The sequence below is a fragment of the Triticum urartu genome, chromosome 5A, assembly GCF_056163025.1.
Source record: "Triticum urartu cultivar PI428250 chromosome 5A, HENAU_Tu73, whole genome shotgun sequence".
NCBI classification, from domain to species: Eukaryota; Viridiplantae; Streptophyta; class Magnoliopsida; order Poales; family Poaceae; genus Triticum; species Triticum urartu.
In genome coordinates, this window is record NC_141877.1 from 138,347,446 (window position 1) to 138,370,201 (window position 22,756).

Here is a 22,756-nt window from a genome sequence, read left to right on the forward strand (position 1 = left end):
TCCAAGACAGAGCCATGCACACGATCTCCAGCCGACCCCACCGGTCGTTGCCACCGAGGTCCGAGCTGCTAGATCTTTGCTCACAGAAGGGAAGGAATGGTCCCGCTGCCTTGCTCAGGGAGCAACCTCACTGTCGACCCTTCTACGGACTCTCCGCTACCACGCGCCCAAATAAGGAAAGCGCACGCACAGAGGACTAGGATGAAGATGAAGATGACATGTGGGGCAGAGATTGTCAGTGAGAGTAGATTGTGATCCCGGACGGGATGGATCATTTCCCTGTGCGCCAAACAGTTGTAGGGTTGAGATTGATCGGGATTAACAAGGATAGAGTATACACTTCAAGGATTTAAAAGTGAAGGTTCGTTTCCGACAAACTCTACAACCTCGAGATTTAAAATTTACTTCCTCATGCAAATAACCCAACATCCAAACCCGCATATTGATACTAGCACGCCGCTGACGGCTGGGTCCAGCACGAGCTGAACCCGAGGGCCCACGTACCGATTCGCTCGCGCGTCATCTCTCCTCGCCGCGACTCGTCCAAACCCATTGTCGATTCCCCTCAACCCTAGCCGCCAGCGGCGGCCAGATTTTGCTAGTAACAAGTGCTTATTAGCTTCACCTCCCCCTCCAGCTGCCGCCGCCTGCCATCTCCGGCGACGAGCAGGGCGGAGAAGGAGAACTAGCCATGGCCTCGGTGGCGCCGGAGGTTGAGAAGAAGGAGGAGGAGGAGCAGGTGGTGAACCCGTGGGAGGTGTCGGCGGGGAAGGGCGGCATCGACTACGACAAGCTGGTCGACCAGTTCGGCTGCCAGCGCCTGGACGCCCCGCTCATCGACCGCATCGCGCGACTCACCGGCCGCCCCCCGCACCGCTTCCTCCGCCGCGGCCTCTTCTTCGCCCACCGGTGCTGTAAAAGATAGCCCTAGCTTTTGCCTTCCCAGGCGGCGGCGGAGGTGGAATTGCTGACTCAATCTCGGAACCTTTTTGTGGGCGTGCAGGGATTTGAACGAGATACTGGACATCTACGAGAAGGGGGACAAGTTCTACCTCTACACGGGGAGAGGGCCCTCCTCAGAGGCGTTGCATCTCGGACACCTCGTCCCCTTCATGTTCACCAAGTAAGAAGACTTTGTTGATTCACTGATCACTGTGTTGTTTATCTGGGCAATGCTGCTGCGGTGGAAGCAGCAGGGGAGTAGCGTGCATTCTTGGCTAGAACGAACAGTCCATTGTGCCTCCATTGGTTTGAGAACATGCAGGATTTGTTCTCGATTAGTTACCAGTTTAGTAGACTAGTGAAATTGATATCTTTTCAGTTTGTAGTAGTTTATGTGGTGAATCATGTACCAACAGTGGACTTGCAGAAAGCCTTTAGTTGAACACTACCCTTGAAACTCGGGAGTTAAACATCAGCAATTAGCATGTTTAACGCTAAGTATTTACCTCCTATCCTTCACAAAAACTCTAGCACATAAATATGCTACATTTCATAGTCTTATTTATGCTCTATACTCTACAGGTATTATTTGATAAATCTTGCGTTATCATCTCAGTTCTGATTGTGTAAGTAACCATTGGCAATGCTCATTGACCATAAGAATCTTTCTTCAGATATTTGCAGGATGCTTTCAAGGTTCCTCTGGTGATACAGCTAACTGATGATGAGAAGTTCCTGTGGAAAAATTTGACGGTAGAGGAAAGTAAAAGGCTTGCGCGTGAAAATGCAAAAGACATTATAGCATGCGGATTTGATGTTGAAAGGACTTTTATATTCTCTGATTTTAATTTTGTTGGCGGGTAAGATTAATATCTTAAATTCTAGCCTTGATTGATCTTTTACCTTATGACCTCGTAAATCCTACTCCCTCCGTTCCTAAATATGTCTTTTTAGAGATTTCAAATGGACTACCACATACGGATGTATATAGACATATTTTAGAGTGTAGATTCACTCATTTTGCTCCGTATGTAGTCACTTGTTGAAATCTCTAGAAAGACATATTTAGGAACGGAGGGAGTAGATTAGTTTCTATATAAACAATAGTAAAGTAATCCTCTTCTCTTTCTTGCAGTGCCTTTTACGAAAACATGGTTAAAGTGGCCAGATGTGTGACATATAATAAAGTGAGAGCTGTTCCATTGATTACACTATTTGTCTATTTGGCATGAGAGAGCTCAGTAGTTTCTGTTCAAGCATTAACGTTGGCTAATATAGTCCGCTCTTGAATGACAGGTTGTCGGAATATTTGGATTCACTCCAGAGGATCACATTGGAAAGATTAGCTTTCCTCCTGTGCAAGCAGTTCCATCATTCCCTTCTTCATTTCCCAAACACTTTTCTGGCAATGACCAACTACGGTGCCTGATACCTTGCGCAATAGACCAGGTAAAAACATATTTTTGGTACAATTGTCCTGTAAACATAATTTGTTACATAATATCTACTTCCTGGCATAACTAGAAATTATCATATATCTCCTAGTAACTAATTTTAGAAGTAACATTCTGCAAGTTTTCGTGCTTTCCAGAATATAACTAATAGTATCCTTCCATTGTGTGCATACTATAGATATGCTTATCCATATGTGAATTTTTAAGAGACCATCTCTGAGTAATTTCGTTAAAAATATGAACTGTTGGTAGATGTTCATGGTTTGTTTCATATCTTCAGTTCCTCATTCAATTCATTTTTCATTCTTCTAGGATCCTTATTTCAGGATGACCCGTGATGTTGCTCCAAGAATTGGTTACCAGAAGCCAGCACTGATTGAGTCAAGATTTTTCCCTGCCCTTCAGGTAAATGTGTTTTCTGAGGAACAATGGTTTAAAGCTTTATGCTTCACTGCATAGAAGTTCAACATGGCACAAAAAATAAGTACATATATGGACAAGGTAGACCTGATGCCCAGGACGCTTATTATCTAAAATCAGTCATTTAATGCCCGACAATTAGGATTTACAGTGAAATGGTTGCTTACATGGTTACATATGAAATATTTCAATTATTGGTAATAATAGCATAATTTTTTGTGGAAAGCTTGTTCCTACAACAACAACAAAGCCTTTAGTCCCAAACAAGTTGGGGTAGGCTAGAGGTGAAACCCATAAGATCTCGCAACCAACTCATGGCTCTGGCACATGGATAGCAAGCTTCCATGCACCCCTGTCCATAGCTAGCTCTTTGGTGATACTCCAATCCTTCAGGTCTCTCTTAACGGACTCCTCCCATGTCAAATTCGGTCTACCCCGCCCCCTCTTGACATTCTCCGCACGCTTTAGCCGTCCGCTATGCACTGGAGCTTCTAGAGGCCCGCGCTGAATATGCCCAAATCATCTCAGACGATGTTGGACAAGCTTCTCCTCAATTGGTGCTACCCCAACTCTATCTCGTATATCATCATTCCGGACTCGATCCTTCCTCCTGTGGCCACACATCCATCTCAACATACGCATCTCCGCCACACCTAACTGTTGAACATGTCGCCTTTTAGTCAGCCAACACTCCGCGCCATACAACATTGCGGGTCGAACCGCCGTCCTGTAGAACTTGCCTTTTAGCTTTTGTGGCACTCTCTTGTCACAGAGAATGCCAGAAGCTTGGCGCCACTTCATCCATCCGGCTTTGATTCGATGGTTCACATCTTCATCAATACCCCCATCCTCCTGCAACATTGACCCCAAATACCGAAAGGTGTCCTTCCGAGGTACCACCTGGCCATCAAGGCTAACCTCCTCCTCCTCACACCTAGTAGTACTGAAACCGCACATCATGTACTCGGTTTTAGTTCTACTAAGCCTAAACCCTTTCGATTCCAAGGTTTGTCTCCATAACTCTAACTTCCTATTTACCCCCGTCCGACTATCGTCAACTAGCACCACATCATCCGCAAAGAGCATACACCATGGGATATCTCCTTGTATATCCCTTGTGACCTCATCCATCACCAATGCAGAAAGATAAGGGCTCAAAGCTAACCCCTGATGCAGTCCTATCTTAATTGGGAAGTCATCGGGTGTCGACATCACTTGTTCGAACACTTGTCACAACATTATCGTACATGTCCTTGATGAGGGTAATGTACTTTGCTGGGACTTTGTGTTTCTCCAAGGCCCACCACATGACATTCCGCGGTATCTTATCATAGGCCTTCTCCAAGTCAATGAACACCATATGCAAGTCCTTCTTTTGCTCCCTATATCTCTCCATAAGTTGTCGTACCAAGAAAATGGCTTCCATGGTCGACCTCCCAGGCATGAAACCAAACTGATTTTTGGTCACGCTTGTCATTCTTCTTAAGCGGTGCTCAATGACTCTCACCCATAGCTTCATTGTATGGCTCATCAGCTTAATTCCACGGTAATTAGTACAACTCTGAACATCCCCCTTGTTCTTGAAGATTGGTACTAATATACTCCGTCTCCATTCTTCTGGCATCTTGTTTGCCTGAAAAATGAGGTTGAAAAGCTTGGTTAGCCATACTATCGCTATGTCCCCGAGACCTTTCCACACCTCAATGGGGATACAATCAGGGCCCATCGCCTTGCCTCCTTTCATCCTTTTTAAAGCCTCCTTCACCTCAGACTCCTGGATTCGCCGCAAAAAACGCATGCTGGTCTCATCAAAGGAGTCTCCCAGTTCAATGGTAGAACTCTCATTCTCCCCATTGAACAGCTTGTCGAAGTACTTCCGCCATCTATGCTTAATCTCCTCGTCCTTCACCAAGAGTTGGCTTGCTCCGTCCTTGATGCATTTGACTTGGCCAATATCCCTTGTCTTCCTCTCTCGGATCTTGGCCATCTTATAGATGTCCCTTTCACCTTCCTCCGTGCCTAACCGTTGGTAGAGGTCCTCATATGCCCGACCCCTTGCTTCACCAACAACTCGCTTTGCGGCCTTCTTCGCCATCTTGTACTTCTCTATGTTGTCTGCACTCCTATCCAGGTATAGGCGTCTGAAGCAATCTTTCTTCTCTTTAATCGCCTTCTGGACATCATTATTCCACCACCAGGTATCCTTATCTTCGCTTCTCCTTCCCCTGGACACTCCAAACTCCTCCGAGGCCACCTTACGAATGCAAGTCGCCATCTTCATCCACACATTGTCCGCATCCCCTCCTTCCTCCCAAGGGCCCTCCTTAATGACCCTCTCCTTGAACACCTGAGCTACCTCCCCCTTGAGCTTCCACCACTTCGTTCTAGCGACTTTGGCACGCTTATCCCGCTGGACACGAATCCGAAAGCGGAAGTCAGCAACCACCAGCTTATGCTGGGGTACAACACTCTCTCCAGGTATCACCTTACAGTCTAGGCACGCACGCCTATCTTCTCTTCTCGAGAGGATGAAATCAATCTGGCTAGAGTGTTGGCCACTACTAAAAGTCACCAGATGTGATTCTCTCTTTCTAAAGAGGGTGTTAGCTACAATCATGTTGTAGGCTAGAGCAAAGCTTAAGACATCTTCTCCTTCTTGATTCCTGATGCCATAGCCAAAGCCCCCATGCGCCCCTTCAAAACCCGTGTTAGATGCACCCACATGGCTATTGAGGTCTCCTCCTATGAAGAGCTTCTCACCAATCGGTACACTCCTAACCATGTCTTCCAAGCCTTCCCAGAACTCCCTCTTGGTGTTCTCATTGTGGCCTACTTGCGGGGCATACGCGCTGATAACATTGAGAACCAAGTCCTCAACTGCCAGCTTGACCAGGATAATCCGGTCCCCACGTCTCTTGACGTCTACCACTCCATACTTGAGGCTCTTGTTGATCAAGATGCCTACGCCATTTCTGTTCGCAGCCGTCCCCGTGTACCACAGCTTGAAGCCGGTATCCTCCACCTCCTTCGCCTTCTGTCCTCTCCATTTGGTTTCTTGGCCGCAAAGGATATCAACACCTCTCCTCACCGCTGCATCAACTAGCTCCCGAAGCTTCCCTGTCAGAGACCCTACGTTCCAGCTACCTAAGCGAATCCTCCTAGGCTCGGCTAGCTTCCTTACCCTTCGCACTCGTCGAGTCAAATGCGAAGACCCTTGCTCATTTTCCACTACATCCGGGCGCCGATGTAGCGCACCACTAAGGATGCGACGACCTGTTCCTCGCTCACTTGCCACCGTATCCGGATCAAGACACGGCGCGCCACTTGGGGGGTGACGGCCCGCAAGTAGGATGTGGAAAGCTTGTTCCTAAGTACCATAATTTGTAGAATTACGAGTGTGCCATATTTAGGTTTGCGTTAATGAGTGCAAACATAAGAAGAATTTTTTTTTGTCTAGTGAAGTCACAATACCAGTCTGATTATGAGAAACACAGTTCCAGTTTGACTGCTTCCAGTCAATTCTTGAACTTGCTATTTCTCCATCTAGCTGTTTTGAACTTAACAAGACTATAACTTCGTTTATGGAGCCCGTGTGCCATTTGTTTTACATTTATTTGCTACATCCTGTTATGGATGGCACTAACTTTAATATCATTGCTTTGGGGCTACTTATATATCTTACAGGGGGAGAACACGAAAATGTCAGCTAGTGATCCAAATTCTGCTATATATGTGACCGATAGTACTAAAGATATAAAGACAAAGGTATGTACTCAACATTGTTTCTTGTCTCAGAAAAACTATTTCCAAACAGTTACATGTTTTCAGCTGATCCTTGTTTGTGTGAGAGCATCTACAACCATGATGCACAACTCTGGCTCCTCAAACGTCCGCGAACATGCCCGGGCATGTCCGCTTTTAGTCCCTATTTGTTCATGCACACAACCATGCCCCTCATTTTCCCCCTATATGTCCGGTCACATGCATATGATTGGTGGAGAGGAAGAGAGAGAAAAGAAAGAAAGAATAAAGAAAGAGAAAAGGTGGTCCGTGGTGGCGAAATCTTACATGGCGCCCTGCCGAGACATGCCCAGACATCCCCATATATGGCTTGGATATGGGGATTTGTGCCCGAGCATATGAGGACAAAGTGGGCGGTCCGGCTGGGTGGCTTTTTTTCCTTCTCTCTCCTGTCCGGGGAGTGACCAGGCTGTCCGCCAGGACGCTTGGGGAGGATATGAGTGGTCCGTTTGTAGATGCTCTGAAGTGGTTGCTAGATTGAGCTGAGCACGGAATTTGTAGCCTGTAGGTCTTTGTTTTGTACTTCTATTTACTTCCCCATCATTTTCCAGGTGAATAAATATGCATTCTCAGGTGGCCAGGACTCTGTAGAACTTCATAGAAAACTTGGAGCTAACCTTGAGGTACCCTTTTCCTGTTGTTTTGAGACATACTAACAATAAATTGACACAGGTAAGCAAGCTTTTTTGGCGGCTTGATTCCATGTCCTATGCATCATTCTATCATGCATTTTTTTACTTAGAAGGCAAAACTTAAATTAGAATAAGTAATAATTTCAGTATATCAAGTAAAATTACCAGTTTCATAAAATATGAAGTTAGCAACATGCCCTTTGTTTGTAGTTTCGTCATTTATTGAAGCTGACAACATTGTATTTCATTGTAAATTGTGGAGCATTGCATCCTGCAATATTTCTCTAATGTGATGTGCTCCTTGCACAAGACAAAAGCAATTGGTAATTTTAATTGTTGTATTCAGGTTGATGTCTCAATTAAGTACCTGAACTTCTTCCTTGAAGACGATGATGAGCTCGAGCGCATAAAGAAGGTAATATTGCAAGATATTAGAACTACACTTTATAGCTACTTAGTTTCCAATTGGGCCGTGCTAATGTTGTGGAACTCAATATCAGGCGTACAAGGAAGGAAGGATGCTGACGGGTGAAGTGAAGCAGCTTCTGGTTACGGTTCTTTCTGAGATGGTTGAAAGGCACAAAAGAGCTAGAGCTCGAGTTACCGAGGAGGTATGCAATATCATATGTTATCACATTCATTTGGTCTTGTACATAACAGGAGGCGCGTAGCTGCACTGTGCAAACATTGATAAAAAAAATGCAAACACTGATAAAAAATAGATTCACACATGTCTTCTGCCAATTTAACGATGTCCTGTTTACACAGATGGTCGACGCCTTCATGGCTGTGAGGCCTCTTCCCAACATGTTTGGCTGAGCATTGGGTGGGAAGTTCATACCCTTTCTGTGTGGATTTTATTGAATTCCAGGAGCAACATATGAAGTTTCAGGATTTAGTTGTAACTATTAATATCAACCTGGCCGCTCAATCCTGTATGGCAGCCACTGATTTTGCAAAATCAGCATGTGATATGTTTGTTTTCAAGCTTGCTCGATCACTGCAAAGATTTCTATTTATTGGAATTAGGGAACATACACGTGTTTTTTTTGAAACCGAGGCAAAAGATTTGCCTTGTATATTAATTAAGAGGGGAGAGAGTACAACACATGGCAGTTACAACTTTGCTTGTCAGATTGGGACATACAACGTAAAAAGACTACTCTCGCGGCATGATGTCGTTCAGCTGTCTTGCTCCGGCGGTGACCCAAGTCTTGGCCTTGTCTTTGATGAGTTTGAGAATGTAGAACGGCGGTGTGGACTTCTTTCTGAAAACCCGGCCGTTCCAAATAGTCCAAGTGACAAGCATAGTGAGCGTGGCCCTGGCCTTATGATGAAAGAGATGTCAATGTTCATCGACCAACTTTTCACGGTGTGTTCAGATGACAACCGGTCCATTTCCAGTTCTCCCAACCCAAGCCATTCCTTAATCATCCTCCATCTGAGCAGGGTAAAGCGGCATTTGTAAAAAAAAGTGAGGCGCCGTCTCGTTGGCCCGCCCTCCCGCAGAGGGTGCAAAGTCTACAATTTTCCCATCTCGTTGGCCCTTCTGCAGATGGTGCAAAGTCCACAATTTTCCCATCCTTGTTTCTGAAGCCTATCTGATGTCCAATGCTTTCCACCAAGAGCTAGCCACGAGAAGAATTTAACCTTCGGAGAAGCCCAAACTTTCCAAACCACACGGTTCATGGAGGTTAATGTCGATCCCAAGAATTGCGCCCTATATGCCGAAGCCGCCGAGAATTTGCCGCTAGGATGGAATTTCCAAGTTATGTCATCCTCTACCTCCTCAGAGACAGGTTCAGGAGACAGATCAGCTCCCTCCCGAGACGCAACAGACCAACATGGCGTGCCACTTGCCTCCTCGTCTCCTGGTGCCTCTGTAAAGAGCGCAACGCACGAGTCTTCGAAGGGAAAGCCTGTGATGTGAACCAACTGGTTAACAAGATATCTGACGAGGCAAGGTGTTGGCTGTTCGCTGGACTGACGCCGATGAGCAAATTTTTCGAGCCGCCATGAATTACCTCACTAGCCGGCTGTAACTAGACATGGTGGCCGGCGCCATGCACTGGCAGTACGTGTGAACTAGGAGTAGAGCTTACGTCTGTAACCATTTGTATGGGTTTTCAACCTCTTTCTTCATCAATGAGAATCAGCATCTACCTGTTTTCCGTCAAAAAAAAAAGAAGCTGGACATGTTCAAGGTGAATCCAAAGGTCGATGAACTGGACAATGTGGTCTACCGACAGAATGGTAGTCGAATTAAGCTTGTGGACCCACGAGTTTTCCCTCATAGCCTCCCGGACGGTCCAGTTCTTACGCTTGGAGGCAGCAAAAATAAGGGAGGCAATCTCCTTCGGTACTTTTCTGGCTGAAACACAGCCTCCTCAAATGATCATAGCACTGTCTCTACAAGCTTCCTTCTGTATTATGGTTATGTCAGTACTACCAAAATACGAATTTGAAAAATCTGCAGGGCAATACCCTAAGTTACCAATATTTTTTTTGTGATGCCATGTTCAAACACAATCAGAACAACGCTGGGAGGGAAATATAACTCAGAAAAAATATACTCGACAGAATGTAATACTTTCAAATATCTGAAGTTTGATCTTTGCTGGATTGTGATTTGCTATCATTCTTTTCCTTTGCAAAAAGAATTCGAAGCTTTTTTCACACAAGCCTCAGTACAGGATTATAACCAAAAAATATACTCCCTCTAAAGAAATATGAGAGCATTTAGATCACTAACTTTAGTGATGTAAATGCTCTTATATTTCTTTACGGAGGGAGTATATCAGAAACGACCAAAAATGAAAGAACATGACCCTATAGAAGAATACCTGCTTCAGCAGGGTAATACCCTAAGTTACCAATATGCTTTTGTGATGCCATGTTCAAACACAAACAAATAACGCTGGGAAATATAACTCAAGAAAAAATATACTCCACAGAATGTAACACTTTCAAGTTTCTGAGGTTCTTGGCATTTGATCTTCGTAAGAAAATATACTTTCAGTCTTTTCCTTTACAAAATGATTTTCAAGCTTTTCATATAAGCCTCAGTACTGGATTAACCGAAAAATATATATGATCAGAAACCGACCAAAAATGGAAGAATGCGACCCTAGAGAAGAGTCCCTGCTTCAGCGCTCGTCATCTCCATACCACCTCCGGAAGCCCACGCTGCCGGGCCTCTTGTTGCTGCCTGAACCTGATTTGTCAGACCCGCCACCCCTTTCACTCCGAAGCAATTCGAACTCCTTTTCAAGGGTTTCCATCTTCTGCAGCCGTTGTTGAATCTCTGAAACTTCATCCTGCCAATTCGGCAAAGGGAAAACTTCATATCATCATCACTCCTATCCCAAGAATGTGAAGGAGTTCTCTATTTTCGTATTCGACAAACTCATCAAAACCTAGAGCATGGTTTCTGACCCTTTCCCGAAGAACCTTTACGTACCTCGAGTTTGGAAGCCCTCGCTGCTTCGTCGGAGAGTTGATCGCGGACTGACTGGAGTTCCTGCACAGCAGACAGCACATAAAACTTGATCACATTGAGCTTAGGGAAAGTTTCTTCTTGAAAAGTAAGAGAGCATAGTCCTAACACACAAACCGACGCTATTTCATTTCCACCTTGGTATACTTCTCTCTCTGTGTGTAAATGTTTTTCACTGTAAGGTTCTGTTTGATAAACTGAGGCTTCACCTTTGAGACTCCAATTCAAGCATAAACATATGAAAAATAATGCTACTATGCTGACAACCTATAATTCCTGAGATACAGTGATTTGAGTTTGATTTTCTGAAGCTCGGGGCCTTAGATATTTGAATAGAAATCATAAAAAAGAACTGACTAATTCTATATGGAGATTATATTACAGATAACTTCAGCACACAAGTAGTAGTGCCCTAGGAAAAATTATGGAATTTCCTGAAACAATTACGTGAGTGCTATAGCTTACCTTAGTAAGCTCCGCATTTTTGTTCTCTACATCAGCTAGTTCCTTCTTCAGGTGGAAGCTCTGCAGCTTTTCCTGTTCAAGTTTTTCTTCTACCTGGCTCTTCTCATGCTTTACTGCTTGCACCAAGGTTTTGCTGATATCTACTCCCTTGTTATTCTGAAAATGACAGAGAGAAAAAGCGTTAACCATGGTTTCAACAAGCAGCCACAAGCTTAAGATATTACCTTGTCATCTCGAAGTTCTTCAATTTCGAATATTGGTCCCCTGCTAGAATTTACTTCTGCAGATAATGGGGTCATGCCATTTGTCTCGACTTCATCTATTCGTGAAGACGACACACTTGGTCTGAGACTTGTCTTCAGAGCATAAACCTAAATACAAAGAATGCTCATCTAAATATAAAGATATAGATAAGAAAAATTAAACTGATGACAGAGGAACATGCCTCGTTGCTGTAACGTCCACTGTATCCTCCAAATGACAACAGAAAGTCTTCTCCATTAATTGTGTGAAGTACTAAACTCGATCCCTGTGGTGAAGGAGATTACGGAGATCAGTGACAGCTTGGGTGCATAACACCATAGAATCACAATTAACTAATATTATAAATACAGTTAGCAGTACGACCATGTTAACTTCACTATTACGCATGGATTATGAGTACAAGGACTAGTCAAGACTAGTCTATGAGTCTCAACTTCAGGGCCGACTAGACTTCAGTGTCAATTAGTCTATGAATCACAACTTCAGTGTCGACTCGTGTCGATTATTCACGCTTAGTCTATGAGTCTCAACCTCGGAACGACTCATCGACTCGTAAACCTTGCTATTACGAGTTCCTTAAAGGCTTAGACTCATATAACATTATTTTCATGAATCTAGTTGGAATATTCAATTTGAACTTCTTGAACCAAAAGACCCTTTCTCCATTTATCCAAACTGTTCAGAGAGTTTCCAAGTAACTATGCGGAACATATACGATGTTATGCAAAATAAAAGTTCACATTGCTTTACAAATTGAAAGTAAGAATAAAAATGGCTAACCTCACTTGTAGGGGGAGTACGGCCTTCAAAATTAGTAACAACCGACCATACCAAAGTAGACATGTTAAGCACAAGCGTTTCTGGAACACCTGCAGTGCATTAGGCACATGTGAGTGATAACAGTTTTGTGAGCTGCTTTTAGAAATGGAACAAAGTGGAATAACCGATTATAGATGGAAGGGAGCTACATTCATTAGGTTACCAAATAGCGGAAACGAACGGACGCAGTAATGTAAAAAAAATCATAATATTTCAACCTTACCTTTCTTACTATTACCACCACCAGTGATAACCCAGTTATCCCCAACCGTTACGCCTGCATGCCCTGCTCTTGGTTCTGGAATTATACCGTGCTGCTTTGGTCTTGACCATTCCATCTGCAATTAACGGTAGGTGACTGGTTTGGAATTGCAAATGTACAATACCAGCACTAGACAGAAGTCTCACTGTTTGCATGTCAAGGAGATATAGATCACTGAAACATGTAGAATGAGATCCCCCACCAAATATCAAGAGATACCGGTCTGCATAGCATGCAGCAGCATGCTCTGACCTTGGAGAAGGAGGAGTGCCTCTGTAACAAAACAATTGCTAGATATCAATCTTGCACCTAAAAGCAGAGCCGGTTAATGCGTTTACTGCAAGTTTTATTTCATGTTCTAAATAAAGTATAATAATTGCCAACTACAAGTGACACGTGCTATAGCATTTTCACATAACTTTGAATTTTATTTCTCCACACACACATATATATATGTAAGAATACCCATCTAAGAACTTTTTAACTTCATTTGTGCAATTTTAACAAATCCGCTCCATTTTGTTTACATCGATCAAACCAAATCCACAGAACTTACGTGCTCTCAAATTCATCCCAAGTCATGGTTTCGAGATCAAGAACGTGCAGGTCGTTCAGAAGAGACCTCCCACCACCTTCACCTCCAAACACAACTAAAGTGTCCCCAACACGAGTCACTGATTGACCACCACGTGAGCTCTAAACAAAAAGGAAAAGTACCATAAGATACATATTGACCAAAAAGAAGCAGCCTTCAGGGAAAAGGGGTGGAAACTTGCGACCCAATTGAACAGCATAAATACAGATTAAATATACATACCGGCGACTTCCCATAAGTACGCAAAATTGACCAAGTGCTGGTTTGCGGATCAAACTCCTTTACTGGTACAACATTGAGTAAAAAATATTAAGTTCTGGCATGACAAGATAAGAAGAGAGAAAAATGAGCGATGTATTAGGCTAACCACTGAGACTCTCTGTATGTTCCCTGGTGTGTCCTGCAACTGACAGAATCTTGTTTCCGGATGGAATCTACAGGGATTAGAAGACAGATGCAATCTGATAAAGTTATAATTACAACCATTGGAAAGTATACCAGTTTCACATCACTGATAACTACAAAGAGTACTTGATGATTACCAGTGAATGACCAGCACATGGAGCAACTAAAACTGGTTCAGCCGATTCTGATTGAATTTTAGCTTCTAGCTTTGACCATGACAAACTTTTGAAATCCAGAACCTTCGAGCAAAGAAGGATTCCATTGTTAAGTTGTGTGCCATCTTCTCAAAATATAGGAACAGGGGGTAACCCCCAAGGCAAGTAATTAAGGAAATCTAGGGCTCAACTAAAGGAGTAACAATTCCTCCCTAGAAATTCAATGACAAAAAATACAGGTAACATAGCTGAAGGCACAAGCAGCCCCTTCCACTGAGAATCATAATGACTAGTGTACCTGAATGTCACCAAGGTAACGGCCATTGTGGTTTCCACCAAAGACATACATCTTTTCCTGAACTACGGCAGCTCCATGCTGCAGAAGGTAATTGGAGCCAGTATGTCAGAGCCATCAAGTGAAAACAGCCCAGCACAAGATCATAAGGTATATAAAAGTTACATAAATAAAAATAAAGACCTTGTATCGAGGTTTGGGACGCTGTCCTGGGACTGAGAGAGGCGTCCACTGATCGTAAGCGGCCACAGAGCAGAGGCCTTCCATGGTGACCTCCTTGTCCTGAACATCAACCATCTTCTCGTTCTCTGCCACGACTACTTTAGGCTCTTCAGGTTTGAAATGCAGTGGTTCTTGTATGCTCTGACAAGACGAGAAGGAAAAACATGGTTGATACATTACAAATCAGTCATGATCAATTCAAGAAGATTAGCACAAGCGCTCACTAAGTGGCATCACTAAGCAGGAGAGAGACGCCACGCAGCCGAGCGAAGCCACAGCCATTCACTGAGCCCATGTACTAGTGCGAGCAACTCACCGGCATCCCTGGCAGCAGGTGCTCGAAGTCGAAGGTCCCGTGGATCCCCCGGTCGCGTCCTCCCAAGCCTCGGGATCTGGAGGAGGCGGGGAGGGCCGCGGCCCGTGGAGGCTTCTAGAAGGTTCGAGATCTGGACTACACTCTAACTTCGGCAGAAGCTTCTAGAAGCCTCGAGATCTGGCGGGGGGAGAGGGGAAGAGGACCGCTGGCCGCTGCTTTCACCCTCCGGCGACCCGCGCAATGGGAGATGACGAGGGAGAGCGGCGTGCCTCGTGATCCGTGCAGATGAATCAAAGATCGGGGCCGTAGGGACCGTTTGATTGCGACGGAAGCTTCCTCCACATCTGGTGGGTCACTTCAAATGCGTGCAGTGCAGCTCAGAATTTCCTGCCAACAATATTCGTTTTCTTCTTAGGCCCCTCCCAATGCTCCATCTTGTACAGGTGTTAAGATTGCCAACTAAGCAAAAAATATGATGTGGCATGGTAGTTAGGAAGAGAGAGTAGTACTTCCTCCGTTTTTATTTAGTTCGCATATTAGCTTTGGTCAAAGTCAAACTTTACAAACTTTGACCAAGTTTATATACAAAAATATTAAAATATACAATAACAAATCAACAACATTAGATTTATTATTAAATGTACTTTCACATCGTATAGATTTATTATGATAAATGTCTATATTGTTTTTTATAAACCTGGTCAAACTTTACGAAGTTTGACTTCAATCAACTCTAATATGCAGAGTCAATAAAAACGGAGGGAGTATGGTGACCCCAGGAAGAAACAAGTACCTAGATGAAAACACAATTCTGAGTCTACAATAAATTAAATGCATGAAGCTTAGCACCCAAAAGCTTAACACCTTTGCATTGTAGGCATTTAATATGCTTAGCACCTTATCTAAGCACCTTTGCATTGGGGGAGGTCTGATATCTCTTTCTAGAAACAACTTTGTAAACTGAAAAACAAATATATTTCTAACTACAATCTCTGTGCATGATTTATTTTTACATGTAGGACCCATCGATTTGCCACGTCACAACTGACCCAAAATGGCATATGCGTTTTGAAAATGCGACAAAACACGAAAAATGTAAAAATAAAAAACGCTCATTTTTATTTAGGCAACACGGCAATGTACGGTTTCCAGTTTCCATCACCATCTCAGGCTTTCAGCTCAGCAGCAGCAGCAGCAACAACAAGAAGAAAGAAAAGAAACCTACGCAAACACTATGAAGAAACTTGTCTGTCCAGTTGTCCTCTAAGCAACTCATTTCGGGAGCATGAACAATCTCCACCATGTTGACAGATCCGCTCAAAGGTCCCGCCGTTCGTCTTTCTTTTCGGTGCCTTCATCCTGCGGCAACGAGACAAACTGCACGATTCCATGGACCACAGAGGCTTCGACTCTGAACCTCGAAGCGATCTGGTCCACACTCATCGGGCCGCGGTGGCTACTGGACTTTCCTTGGTACAGCTGGATGATCTCCTGGATGTGCCCGACGTTCAGGGTTCCTGGAGGTAGCTGCCTGCTCTGCCCGGGTTCGGGTTCAGATGTTCTCACCTTAGGAAGCGGCCTGTTGTATCGCTCTACCACGGAAGCCTGCAAGCACAAGCCTCTGATTAGATCACTTCTCCCGAAAAACTAAGGAAAGTTCAGACTCAATAGAATGGTTGTTTAAGCTCAGCTCTTTATAGGTTTATGCAGTGCAATGCAATGAAATCATCAAGGGGACTATGGTATTTTAGCCCAGGGAGAACAATGTAACATCACATGACTCACTTCACCCATTTCTGGCTTTCCTCCAGGCTTAGTAGTGATTCTCCCAACCATGTGCTTAAGCATGTCATCATAACTTGGATCACGTTCTACAAGTACACCGTGGGCATCTTTTGTTGGTGGTGTAACAGCTGCAGTGCATTTTCAATAGATAAATAAATCATACACTGATAAATGAAACATTGACAACAGCAATTTGAAACCTATTGCAAGGTCACAGTGCTTTGGTAAATGCCAATAAAGCTTGCACTGAGACTATGTCAAAATCAAGATGGTGATGTAGCCCATAAGCTTATTTAGAAAGAAACAAAACTATGGTTCCATTGGACCTAAGAAAAGAAGACGCAACTTTTCATAAGGGGCATCAGTTCTTTGCCAGCTATTATCATGCAGAGTAAAGAAGAGGTATAACAGCACATCAAACTTTACATGTTCCATCAGTTTTCACGGCCAAGAAAATTATGATTGAATGAAGCCTACTACAATAGCCAAATCAGCTCAAATACTGAGTTATTATTCTGAACTCCCTGGTGCTCCATAATCCAAATCAACTCAAATATTAAGGAGTTATTACTCTATTCTTGGCTCCCATTGAAATCATTACCCCACTACAAAGAAACGTGTCACATTTACAAGTCATGTCACCCTTATAGTTAGAATTTTTATATATGATGAAATTTTCAGCCTACCAAATAAAATAATTAATTGTAGAAAGGTTTTACGCATTTGTGTGTTCCTAGTCGAATCTAGGTAGTAAAGAAACATTCAGGCGCCATCTCCCGAGAGTTAGACATCCACAACTAGACCCCTCACCCCCCCCCCCCCCCCCCCCCAAATACGCCCGGACGACCCGGTCACGAAATTGGCACCCAACCAGAACCCCTATACCCAGCCCAAACGTCCGGCCCCCCCCCCCCCAAACCCAGCCCATATTTGGAGAGGATATGGGGAGGCCCGGACACGGCTGCCACGTCAGACTGACTGGTGGGACCCACACGGAAACCCATCAGTCCGCTAGGAGGTCACCGGTCCGCATTCATCTCACCGCTCTGGCGCACCACCCGAGGGGCCAAATCCGGCTATTTAAGCCGGGCGGCGAGGCTCAACCCTAGCCATCCCCATTTCCTCTCTCTCCATCCAGTCCGTGCCGCTACCGCGATCCCACCTCCCTCTCCCTCTCCGCTCCGACCTCACCGTCTGCCGGCCACCATGGTCCAATGCAAGCTGACCTACTACAAAATGTTGACCCCGGAGCGTTGAGCGGAGACCCAGGTGGAGATGCGCATCGTCTAGACACGTCAGAGAAGGCCAGATTCGGCATGGAGGGCACACAAGCGCAACTCGAGTTCGCCCAAGCGGAGGAGGTGGCAGAGCAGCGGCCATCCTCAGAGTCCATCCAGTCCGAGCTGGAGGTGGCGGCCAACCGCCGCTTCATTCAGGCGGCCGGCGTGAAGCATGAGGAGCTCTTCGCGGATGAGGACGACGAAGAGGAGGCACCGGAGTTTCTTCACGTCGCCAATGACCACAAGGCCAGCGGCTCCGACAAGGAGGTCATCGACATATCTGATGACGAGTAGCTAGTTTGTAGCTTGTTTTTATGTACGTAGATCAAATGGATGTTGCATGGAGGTTGTATAGAAATGAGGATTTGGAAATGAGGAGTGTGGTTGCAATGAGTGAGCAATGAGGTGTGACCGGGCACTGTTTGCGAACATGTCCGGACGCGTCCGTGCACGTTTAGGGGCTCACTTTTGTTAGTTCCAGTTGTAGATGCTCTGAGTTCTTCACAGTTAAATCCATCAAATGCAACAGCTTACCAAATTCTATGGTCAATAATGTCATGGACTCCCACCTAGGGTACAGGTCTTCCTCTGGTTGCTTTCTCACAATAAACTCATGACTAAAGATAATTTAGCTAAAAGAGGCATTGAGAAACGCCCTGATTGTGTCTACTGTACAGACAATGAAACCATTGACCACCTTTTCTTTGGATGTGTAGTAGCCAAACAAATTTGGCGACAGGTCTCAGAAGTGTTCTCCATTGAGCTGGGTTCAGATTATCTTTCTATTGCCAGGTTTTGGCCTGCCAATAAGAAACACACAGTGTTAAACTCAATATGTGCATGCATTCTTTGGACTTTGTGGAAGAATAGAAATGCTCATGTTTTTAACAATGCTGTGTGGATTGATTTGAAACAGATTTGGAGGAACGTGCTGGGAACAATGAGGAGGTGGGCGATCTTGCTCAAGGAGGAGGTGATCCCGCTGTGGGAGAAGATAACACGCCAGATTTCCTTGATTTTGGAAACCCCATTCCAAATCATGGTGGTGTGACTTCGCTGGGGATGATCTCTACAGGAGAGGTCGATCAAGCCCTCCTCTCCAAGCTGAACCTGGATGACTACGTCGCGCCTGGTGAACCACACCCCTTCACTTCGCCTCCGAGGAGCCCTTCTGGTGGTGTCAAACACTGCCTGCTCAGCCCAATCACTCCTCTGGACCTGCTGGGATCGCCGATCCAGCCATGGAAGAAACTCAGAGGCGCGGTGGAGAAGCTGGGGGGCAGCAAGACAGTTGAAGGCCAAGATGATGGAATGATGATCTGCGAGATCGAAGCTTAGTCTAGTAGCGCTGTTACAGTGGTGGAATGTAGCCATACACTCCCCTCCTGTAATAATCCTTTTGCTGTTGTCTTAGACTTTTTTCTTTGTAATTTGGCCTCTGGGCATACTGTAACTTGAACATCTGCACTTTTGACGCTTTTCCTGGTTTCATTTATAAAATGGGACCGGGGGGTTCCCACCCCCTTTCATCTAAAAATAATGTCATGAACAAACTGTGGTAACAATTTTGGATAGACTGTTCATGCATTGCTGCACTCGGGCGGAAATAATAACTTGCTGGCAACTGTGCTATTCAGTGTCAGAAAACACCCCACACAAAGTTAACGGACATTCCTAGTTTTCTTACATAGTGTGATCATGCCGATAAATTCTGAAACTATACGAATTGACTGACTTAACCCAGTATATAACCCATGCTAAATTGGTCATGGTTGGTTTCAGTTCGTCAAATCCAAAGGGATCACAAACCTGATTTGCAGAAATCCACATTTCACACTTGATTAGATGAAACAGTGCCCACTACCTACTTAAGCATGTCGCATTTCAATTCAACAGTCTGCACATGATCTTTGTGAGCAGGATGCCCAAAAGAGCACCAAGGATCATGAACTAGCCCAATATGACCAGAAAATCGGAGCATTTGTGCCAGGTCAAGAACCTAAGGATATCCAGGCATCGTTTACCAGGAACAAAGCTACACGGCAGCGATAGTTGTGGTGGCATCAAGAACCAACAGCTAGGTCAAATGGCACAGCACGCGAATGCTAAGCGAGATCCAAGAAAGAAAGCAGGAGCCGCCGTACCATCCTGTGACACGTCGAGCAGGTCCTGGGGAGGACTTCCGCCGCCGCCGGCAGCGGCCGCCGGTGCGGCCCGTGGTGGAGGCGGGGGAGGGTGAGCGGGCGGGGGCCTCGCCGGGGGCGGAGGCCTCAGGCGCCCCGAGGCGCGGCGCAGGGCCTGGCCCATGTGTCGGCGCCGGCGAGAGGGAGCGGTGGCTCCGCGGGGTGGCCACGCGTGACGAGCTTCGTCGGCTGTTTTCCTTTCGAGGCGTGGAGGCTTTTCAGCCCATATACGGTTAGCGGGCTTTTACACTGCGAGCGACAGTGAGTGCAAAATGCTTGGGATGTGTTATGTGTAACAATTGATTGAAACTTGTGTTTATTGATAGTGGGCAAAGCCCTTATTATACAAAATTTGAAACGCCTCTGCTGATGACTTTTTTTTTGCGGGGAATGAGCTTTATTAAGTAAAAGCATTCGTTGGACAGTCAGCCAGGAGACTGCTGACAAGGAAGCTAGGGGTGGAGTCCAGCCAGTTTTCAGTCACATTAAACGTACATGCACGCCTAGCACACAGATGCACGGGCCGTTAGCGGCTCTTATTACATGAGAAATATGAAAGGACAAAAAGCTAGCAGAGAGCTTTCTAATTTCTGAGATGATTAGAGAGGTTAACTCCCTCAAAACAGTCGGATTCCAGCTGCACGTGCGTGTAGCCCCGAAGCTTGCGAAGCTGACGCCCTCACGCAAGGAGAGCACTTCAGCAATGAAAGGATCCGTGACCCCCAGATGGTGGTGCCCCTGGTGCTCCTCTTCGGTCGGCGTTACTTCCCACTCCATCATGGTGGGCACAGAGCCATAGCCTGGAGGGGCAAAGAGCTCATCGTCTTTGTTAGCGGGCGTCGGTGTTGGGAGGCCCGGGTAGGCGATTGGCTCGTCAATGACCTCCGGTTCCATTGGTGGAGTGGCTGGGGGTGTAGGGCATGACCTGTACCCATGCACGAGGTAGAATTCACGAGCAGAGCAAGGTATGTATTCGTGCACCTGACATAAGGCCACGCCTGCGTCCATGTCGTTGTTGAAGAAGATCCCCGACAGTGGTGGGACCAGAGCGGCGTCGAAGTCATTGTCCTCGCCCAGGAATGGTGCTACTGGGCCGACAAGGGGCGAGTCCATCGGCAGAGCGACGAAGGCCGGCATCGGAGGTGCCTGGCATGGTGAATGGCCGCATGTAGTTTGCTTTGTCCTTCCTGATCTACCACGACAGGGCCAGGGTGATCCTAACTAAGGATGATAATGAGTCGGGTTTGGATCAGGTTGAACAATATTAAATCTATATCCTTATCATGAAGACAGTCTTTGCCCACCTATGAAAAAATTCATGGGTGAAAATTGTATCCATGTCCAAACCAGATGGATATCCGTAACCACTGGGTATCCATTGGGTACTCTAAAAACATATAAATAAGACATAAGGCAATGTTAACATAAGATCTTCCATTCTTTACCCCGTGGCAAGCTAAGCTTCACTTATTGTAAACATCAATTTATGGTAAATCAACGTCCACTAACAACCTAATATCATTTAATATTTTTCTAAAAAGATGAGAATGACGAGTCATTTAACAAAGAGATAAAAATAAGGGAAAGAGCGCTAGAGTGTGTTAGTGGGCACTGAATGTCAACTAATAAAAGTTTAGTGGGGATTGTGCAATTTCTTTTGCATGTTTTACATAACAAAGTGTAAAATTGTAGTGGGACATGTGACTATGGGGTAGGGATAACAGATTTCCCCTCATTAATGCATACTATGAGTCAGGTTTGGGTATATCCATGGGTACAAGATTATATCCATGCCCTATCCACACTACTGGAATCGGGAAATTTTCCATCAGCCAGTTCTTTGTCGTCTGCTAGCTGACGGTAAAGAAGGTCTTTGTCGTCTGCTTGCAAAAAATGGACGACAAAGAACTGGCTGATAGCAAAGAACTGGCTTGCCATCAGCCTTTTGTTTGCCACCTGCGACAAAGAATCTTTGCCGTCCGCTAGTAGACGACAAAGAGATGGGTGGGGTCCATTTTAGGTCAGCGCTGTAATGACCCACCCCACCTCTTTGTCGTCTGCCAGCGGACGACAAAGAGCCACGAGAAATCGGGTTGGGTTTGGGCATCGCCCATGGGCACGAAAGCATATACAAACCCTATCCATTCGGGTCAGATATCCATCGGTATCTATATCATCCATGGGTAAAATTGCCATCCTTAATCCTAATGACCACGGTGACTACGACGGCTGTTGTGGGCCCCAACGACGATGAACTCCAACATTGTGGCATCTGGCAGATTAACGGATTTCCCGTCCGATGAAGCGAACAAGAGCAGAGGCGATTTTATGCAGGTTCATCCCTGCCATCTCACCTTCTCGTTCATCTCGGTGCTCTGTTGGTAGAACAAGTGCCGATAACTTGTAACAATTGATTAAAACTTGTGTTTATTGATTATGGGCAAAGCCCCTTTCATACAAGAATCTGGGATGCCTCTATAGAGGCGCCTGTTTACAAGAGATGGCATTTCTAATGCGAGAAGCGTCCGTGCGGACGGGCACGTCCGCTTGGCACTTTGGACACTAATTACACATGCCTCATCTTAGCGATGTTTGCTAATGACGGTCTTCGGTAGGGATGCCTGTTCATTTCGTAACAGGATGTATCCCATGAACCTTATTATTATGCTAAAAAAATAAACATGATTATTGATCTATAAAGAGAACTATGTTTAGACTAAAAAGGCAAAATGCTTGGGATTTTCGTTGTCAACCGCCATTTTGGGGCAAATGCAATGAATTTTGACAGCGTTTAATACTTGTGAAAATAAAATTTGACGGTGTTTCTACCCTGTGAGACCCACAAGGCCACCTCAAGAATTTCACCAGGAAGGTGCAAAATCAATTCGATGTCAAGATCAAGCAGATTCGAAACCATAGTGGAAGTTCAAGTACTCAACATCAAAGATTTCCTTGACAAAGAAAG

The 22,756-nt window shown here is 45.2% G+C and overlaps 3 protein-coding genes across 3 annotated transcripts; 1 reads left to right on the forward strand and 2 right to left on the reverse strand.

Moving 5' to 3' along the window:
- The first annotated feature begins 507 nt into the window (after positions 1-507).
- Positions 508-8,357, forward strand: LOC125508186 (Nucleotidylyl transferase superfamily protein). Its single transcript, XM_048672792.2, has 11 exons — positions 508-909; positions 1,004-1,123; positions 1,617-1,802; positions 2,078-2,129; positions 2,239-2,391; positions 2,709-2,801; positions 6,501-6,581; positions 7,169-7,240; positions 7,596-7,664; positions 7,750-7,860; positions 8,018-8,357. The coding sequence occupies exons 1-11, from the start codon at positions 692-694 to the stop codon at positions 8,066-8,068; spliced, it is 1,206 nt and encodes a 401-aa protein (XP_048528749.1). The 5' UTR covers positions 508-691; the 3' UTR covers positions 8,069-8,357.
- Positions 8,358-10,207: 1,850 nt separating this feature from the next.
- Positions 10,208-14,862, reverse strand: LOC125508185 (acyl-CoA-binding domain-containing protein 6). Its single transcript, XM_048672791.2, has 15 exons — positions 14,544-14,862; positions 14,189-14,368; positions 14,009-14,086; positions 13,693-13,794; positions 13,518-13,584; positions 13,373-13,434; positions 13,112-13,251; positions 12,702-12,828; positions 12,517-12,631; positions 12,255-12,343; positions 11,656-11,739; positions 11,435-11,581; positions 11,211-11,366; positions 10,710-10,769; positions 10,208-10,566 (listed from the first exon to the last, which is right to left on the reverse strand). Exons 1-15 carry the CDS (start codon positions 14,547-14,549, stop codon positions 10,396-10,398), a joined length of 1,584 nt encoding a protein of 527 aa, XP_048528748.1. The 5' UTR covers positions 14,550-14,862; the 3' UTR covers positions 10,208-10,395.
- A 777-nt stretch (positions 14,863-15,639) lies between these two features.
- On the reverse strand, positions 15,640-20,010 carry LOC125508187 (dynein beta chain, ciliary protein). Its single transcript, XM_048672793.2, has 3 exons — positions 19,753-20,010; positions 16,329-16,456; positions 15,640-16,148 (listed from the first exon to the last, which is right to left on the reverse strand). Exons 1-3 carry the CDS (start codon positions 19,913-19,915, stop codon positions 15,861-15,863), a joined length of 579 nt encoding a protein of 192 aa, XP_048528750.1. The 5' UTR covers positions 19,916-20,010; the 3' UTR covers positions 15,640-15,860.
- Positions 20,011-22,756: the final 2,746 nt, after the last annotated feature.

Bases quoted from the DNA above. Each gene is read 5' to 3' on its own strand.
- LOC125508185 (XM_048672791.2), bottom strand. The intron at 11,582-11,655 runs GCATGTTCCTCT...CTTTGTATTTAG, and splicing joins GTGGACGTTACAGCAACGAG to GTTTATGCTCTGAAGACAAG. The intron at 10,567-10,709 runs GTACGTAAAGGT...CCGAATTGGCAG, and splicing joins CGAGGGCTTCCAAACTCGAG to GATGAAGTTTCAGAGATTCA.
- LOC125508187 (XM_048672793.2), bottom strand. From the start codon at position 19,915: ATGGGCCAGGCCCTGCGCCGCGCCTCGGGGCGCCTGAGGCCTCCGCCC. The intron at 16,457-19,752 runs GTACGGCGGCTC...AATGCACTGCAG, and splicing joins GCTCGACGTGTCACAGGATG to CTGTTACACCACCAACAAAA. The intron at 16,149-16,328 runs GTGAGTCATGTG...TTGTGCTTGCAG, and splicing joins GAAAGCCAGAAATGGGTGAA to GCTTCCGTGGTAGAGCGATA.
- LOC125508186 (XM_048672792.2), top strand. From the start codon at position 692: ATGGCCTCGGTGGCGCCGGAGGTTGAGAAGAAGGAGGAGGAGGAGCAG. The intron at 7,241-7,595 runs GTACCCTTTTCC...TGTTGTATTCAG, and splicing joins AACTTGGAGCTAACCTTGAG to GTTGATGTCTCAATTAAGTA. The intron at 7,861-8,017 runs GTATGCAATATC...CTGTTTACACAG, and splicing joins GAGCTCGAGTTACCGAGGAG to ATGGTCGACGCCTTCATGGC.